Raw genomic sequence first — 6,286 nt, forward strand, 5'->3', positions numbered from 1 at the left:
TAGAAAGTTTAGATAACTAGAAACAAATGAACAAATTAAACCACTAAATGGTTTGGTGAGAGAAAAAGTAATTTTCGACTTTTGAAATAGCAATTTAATGAAAAAAACAAACAAAACATATTATAACCATTATTGTTTCGTGGTATAATTTTTTAAAGATATCTTTGTTTGTTTTTAACCATCAAAATATATATTTTTCGCAGTTGATTTTTTATTTTTTTATTTTCAGCGAATAGAGGCTATGGTATGTTTATGGATGGGAAGTTGGTCTGTGTTTTGGCGTTGTGGGTTATCAACCATTGGACTTCAAAGGTTTAAACTTTGTATTCCATTTGAAATGACAGCACGTAAATCCAGCTATAGCGTCAAACTTATAGTGTTAAGATATATGACTGTGAACCTTAACCGGAATATCTTATGCTTAAGAACATAAACCATACCTTACAAGTTTGCGTGAACTCTTGTAACTCCCTGTATATTACAAAAAGTACGTGACTGAAAGGAGTGATTCGAGATAAAGCTTAAAGAAGGATTTAACTTTATTAAATGTACTGTAACTTGTAACAAAACACACTTATCAAGAAATGAATACACGAGTATATTAACTGTGTACTTCCGTTACTATACCCTATCTCAGTTTTCATTCTAAACAGCTGGTGTATATGTCTTACTTCCCAGGATATGGAACTCATAGAAGATAGAGAAATAACTTATTTCCGTTAAATGATAGTGATGTTCAATATCACTAAACTCAAATACGGTAAATAACCACATTACATCCGTTTATATTATTGGTAAGCAATCATTTTATATCCAATATTATTAGTTAGCGACCACTTTATATTTTATCTATACTTCTTACTGGACTTCATTTATTTGTGCACATAACATTGTATAATAAACTGGTAGTTGAATATTTGCATGAAAATTTAGTTGTTGTTAATATCTGTGGTATCATGTACTATACGATATGTTTACTTTGTAATCACATCTTCACAAAAATTACAGAAATTTATTATTGTTTATCAACGGTTTGTATGGCTAATAATCACATAGAAGGAGAGAAACTCCTTACTTTGAATGGTAATATTTACAATACACATTGTGTCATGTTAAACTATGAAAGAATTGTTGTATTTATATGGATCGTTATTTAGCCGCCCATACCGTTATGAGACTGGATTATGCCGTAATGAAGTTGGACTATTCCATTATGAAGCTGTATTATTGAGTTATGTATCCAAAACACACCAATATGTAGCTAGATCAGGCTGGACCATGTCAGTATAACTATGCCACTGCGTAATGTATCTGGAACATATCATTATGAGGCTTGATTATACTGTTATATAAGTAGAACTTGCCGTTATGTAACTGGATCATGCTATTGAATTTGATTCTTAGTGTATGGTGAGCAGTTACTAATGTTTGAGTTTTAACTTCGTTTAAGATTATAACACTTTTAGTTAGTCCTTATTATACAATAGGTTGAAGTATCTTGATGACACATCAATATAGTACAGATGTAGCAACTTTGATTAACTCACACATCAGGCTTTCCGCTCATTGTAAGTCAATTACAAAGTGGGTTCACTAAATGGTAGCAAAGAATATAAAGAAAAACCAAACGCCCAGTTCTTGCTTCTAGATATAATGTAGTGCCAAATGGCCAAGCAGTTCTTCTAGACGTACTGAGAAACCAAACCGTTGCATAGTTAAAACGTGTCGTTATACAGCTGGACAGTGTAATGAAGCTTCTAGACGTAATGTAGTGCCATATGGCCAAGCGTTTCTCCTAGACGTACTGAGAAACCAAACCGTTGCATAGTTAAAACGTGTCGTTATACAGCTGGACAGTGTAATGAAGCTTCTAGACATAATGTAGTGCCAAATGGCCAAGCAGTTCTTCTAGACGTACTGAGAAACCAAACCGTTGCATAGTTAAAACGTGTCGTTATACAGCTGGACAGTGTAATGAAGCTTCTAGACGTAATGTAGTGCCAAATTACCAGCCAGTGCTTCTGGATGTAGTGAAATGCCAAATGACCAGCTTTGGATTCAAAACGTAATGAAGCGCCAGATGGCCACTCAGCGCTTCTAGAAGTAATAAAGCGCGCCAAATGACTAGTCCTTGCTTCTAGACGTATGAAGTCCCAAATGGCAAGTCAGTGCTTCTAGAGGTAGTGAAATTCGAAATATCTTGACTTCTAAACGTAATGAAGAACCAAATGGTCAGTCATGGCTTCTAGAGCTATTGAAGCGTCATGTGGCCAGTCGTTTCTTGTAGACGTAAATCATGCTGTTGTTGTTACAGCACTTTTTTTTTTTTTTTTTGGAATCCAGTTCTCGATGTGTTGCCGGGAAAGCACGCTTCTCATTTCGGGGTGAACTATAAGATTGACGATTAATTCTTACTATTAAATCAGTCAAGAATAACTCAAGTGTTGATGGCGGGTGCTGTGGAGTAGATGCCTTATCTTTAGACTAATGGTTGAAAATTAGGGACGGCTATGTGCATGCTGCCCTCTTGTGGCTTTGTGTGAAATGTTGAAGTAAACAAACAAAAAATACAGGAAATTATTTGTTCTAATTATTACGCGTAAAAATATATTTAATTTTTCAGTTAACATCAACTTTAACAAGTTTCTCTAATTCAGAATAAAGGTACTTGGATATGTTCAGCTATTATGCAGATGTAGGGCTGTCATGTATTTAGAAAAAACAACCACAGTCTATTTGTGTTGCATGCTTTACTTGGATACTTGAAGAGTTCGATTCCATGCTTTAACGAACAAAGAAATGGTTTCACACATGTAAAATAAAGAACATTCTCCGCATCAATTAATTTAATCACATTTTACACACGTTCACGAAACTTGTTTGTCACGTGATTCGTTAACTTTAAATATCACCTGCACAAATAATAACTACAAAGATGCAAATCATTCATCAAAGATGTACAAGGAGTTGAAAGATAAAGTGGTTTGTTGAGGGATTAACAACTATAGATAATATCAAGATAGTAGTGCTTCTGCTCTCAGTATTTACTTGCATGCTAACAACTATGTGTTGAAATCTTGCTTCTGCTCTCAGTATTTACTTGCATGCTAACCATGTGTTGAAATCTTGCTTCTCATAGCATTTACTTGCATGCTAACCATGTGTTGAAATCTTGCTTCTCATAGTATTTACTTGCATGCTAACCATGTGTTGAAGTCTTGATTTTCATAGTATTTACTTGCATGCTAACCATGTGTTGAAGTCTTGATTTTCATAATGCTTACATAATAATTACAAATATGTGATTTTACTTAACAAAGAGTGGAGACACTTCTTCAGGCAAAAGCAATATGACATTAAAGGGCCAACTCAGACAATATCACGTACTGGCTAAACATTTCAAATTCAAAACCAATTTCTAAGATGTGTCAATTGCACCAACACATCGGTCAATTGCCCCATACTGGGATGGGCCAATTTATCCTTATGTTCAGTTCACTAGATGGTATTATGTAAAGTTTAGCTAAACAATACAGTTAAGATGGCATCTGCACAGTTCATATTTTTTGTTAAGTTAATACTGTTTGTTGGTTTTTAATTTTTAAAATATGACTCAAACCACAAGTATCAAAGTCTTAAACATTGGTAGTTAGCATTTCAGTTTTAAACTAGTTACATGCTTAACAGTTACTTAAAATAACATTTATTGTTTAGTACGTGGTATCGAGAGAAGTATTGAAATGTGTTCTTCATTTCTTGCTGTTCTTGTTGTTTTGCAATATTTATCTATAATATTTTCACTTAATTGTAATTTAGCATAATCACTTATCTACCGGAAAATTTGAATTTTCTAATGGGTAGCTGATTGTTAAAATCGTAGAAGCTATACTTTAAACAATAACAAATATATACCAAGAACCTATGAAATCTGAGGAAGAGATTCGCCAAAGTTATTAAAATTTTATTTCATACAGGAACCCTCCAATGGTAAGCTTAAAGATTTTAACACTAGATTTATGGGGTTTCTATTCATGAGGCAAACAAGTCCAAATAATCCGTTGCGTAGCTTTGCAGTAAAATAGACTTTCGACAGAAAATATTGTCTTTTAAAGTAAAATTCTCTGATTTAAAGTTAAGATCATGTTTGTATGTGCTCTTCTATAAGTACCATATAGTATTAATAAGTCTTGGAAAGTGTGTTTTATACTGTAAGAAAAGCTTTGTCACAAGTGGTGGCTTTTATATTGTAAGAAAAACTTAAAAGATTTTGCTGTTGTTGGTACAACTAGAACTTGATATTCTACCATTTGCAATTATTATTGTAATGTAGTTAACCATGCTTATGAAGTTCTACTCATAAACATGTTTTTTCATGGTTTGAGGACAAATGTGTGACTACCATGACAGGTTATTTATTGTATTATATATTTATCAATTTTTGTGTGTATATAAGTTGTAAGAAATAACCAAATGTGGTGTTTTCGTATGAAATGAAGTCAGTACATATTTACTGTGGTATTTGTATGTAAAGTTGTATATACAAATTCAATAAAATAAGTTTATTTCCACATAAATGTGACAATTAACTAATATTTTCTAAAGATATATTATAAATAATATAAAATAATCTTTTCTTTACAAGTATGGCTTGAGTTTATATTTTACGTTCAATTTGTATTTCATTTGAGAGAATAAAAACGTCGTTTTTTATACAAAAATAACGTGTACTTCTCACACTCACACTGTTGTTTATCTTTGGTATTAAATAAATTATTATTGGATTAAAGAATGAAGTTTAATTATTAACTTTTTGTGAGCAGACAACAATAAAAACGAATAAAATAATATTAAAATATAGATCATTTACTTAAACTTTAATTCTGTTGTATAACCGGACATAAACTTTAATTCTATTGCATAACCGGACATAAACTTTAATTCTGTTGTACAACCATACATAAACTTTAATTCTATTGCATAACCGGACATAAACTTTCATTCTATTACATAACCGGACATAAACTTTCATTCTATTGTACAACCGGACATAAATTTTAATTCTATTGTATAACTAAATAGATGTTTTCCTACGTTGTGAGAGCTTGGATGATCAAGTGACCTAATATTGATCGTAAAAAATCATATTTATTAATCGTCTATAATTTTATATAAACGGTTTGTATAAATAATATTATACACAATATTATGAATAATATTCATAATGTTATGAATTATAATACACATCCATCAGTATCACTCTATGCTCTATACTAGTATTAATGATAATAGATATTTACATCAATATTTCTTTCATACCTGAAGAAGACAGACCAATGTCTTGTTGAAACATGTAATATGTTACACCATCAATAAAACTTTTTTCTTATGCTTATAAATAGTTTTTGCCTATCTATTATTAGTGTTTCCTTCAGTTGACAAATTAATGTTATTAATTTTCTTTTTACATTTTTATTGTAATCTTGCGTTAAAGATAAATTTGATGCGAACACATTTTCCCCAAAACTACATTTTTGGAAAAATAAAATAAAAAGGTACGTATGTGTTTAAAGATATGTGCCACTTTGGTAATTCCAATATCATACGTTTGACGCTCTCTGCTTGAAATTCACTACAAAGCGTAGTGCATTTTGCCACTTAGTATTATCAAAAACAATTATCAATATTGCAACGAATCACTAGGTTTATAAACTAGTTCGCAGTCAGTTATACTTTAGTAACAATAAAGATTTCACACTAAAATAAATTGTAATAATGAAAGTAAGTGAACCATTATCAAAGAGAAAATTTAACATTGCGTTGTGATATCAACAGTTGAATAACTGTAAAAGAAATATGTCAAGAGTTTCGCATCGTTCTGTATAAGATCAATAGTGTGATTGTGAGATGCAACGAAAGTTATTTAATCATTGTCGGATATGCTATCTGTTCTGTGATACTTTCGAAAACTTATGGTGCATCGTGCCTAACAAGTATACACATTTAAAAATTAACTATTAGAAATCATTATAACAGGATTCCATTTCTGTTCTTGGGGCTCGTCATGGCCAGGTGGTTAGGGCTATCAACTCATAATATGAGGGTCACAGATTCAAATTCCCGTCAAGCCAAACATGCCCACCCATTCAACTGTGGGGGCATTATAATGTGAAAGCCAATCCCATTATTCGCTAGTAAGATAGTGACCCAAGAATTGGCAGTGGGTCATAACGACTAATTGCCTTCCCTCTAGTCTTACATTGCTAAATTAGGGACGGCTAGCGAAGAT

At 31.9% G+C, this 6,286-nt stretch overlaps 1 protein-coding gene across 3 annotated transcripts in view; it reads left to right on the forward strand.

Annotated features, from left to right (window-relative positions):
- The window catches only part of LOC143232083 (lachesin-like), a 146,041-nt gene extending 141,329 nt beyond the window's left edge, over positions 1 to 4,712 (forward strand). For all 3 annotated transcript variants that reach the window (XM_076467151.1, XM_076467150.1, XM_076467153.1), the window contains one exon: positions 230 to 4,712. In XM_076467151.1, the coding sequence (XP_076323266.1) occupies positions 230 to 318 (89 nt within the window). In that variant the 3' untranslated portion in view covers positions 319 to 4,712. The remainder of the gene's footprint in view (positions 1 to 229) is intronic.
- Positions 4,713 to 6,286: the final 1,574 nt, after the last annotated feature.

This window comes from Tachypleus tridentatus, chromosome 11 (assembly GCF_004210375.1).
Source record: "Tachypleus tridentatus isolate NWPU-2018 chromosome 11, ASM421037v1, whole genome shotgun sequence".
Classification (NCBI taxonomy): domain Eukaryota; kingdom Metazoa; phylum Arthropoda; class Merostomata; order Xiphosura; family Limulidae; genus Tachypleus; species Tachypleus tridentatus.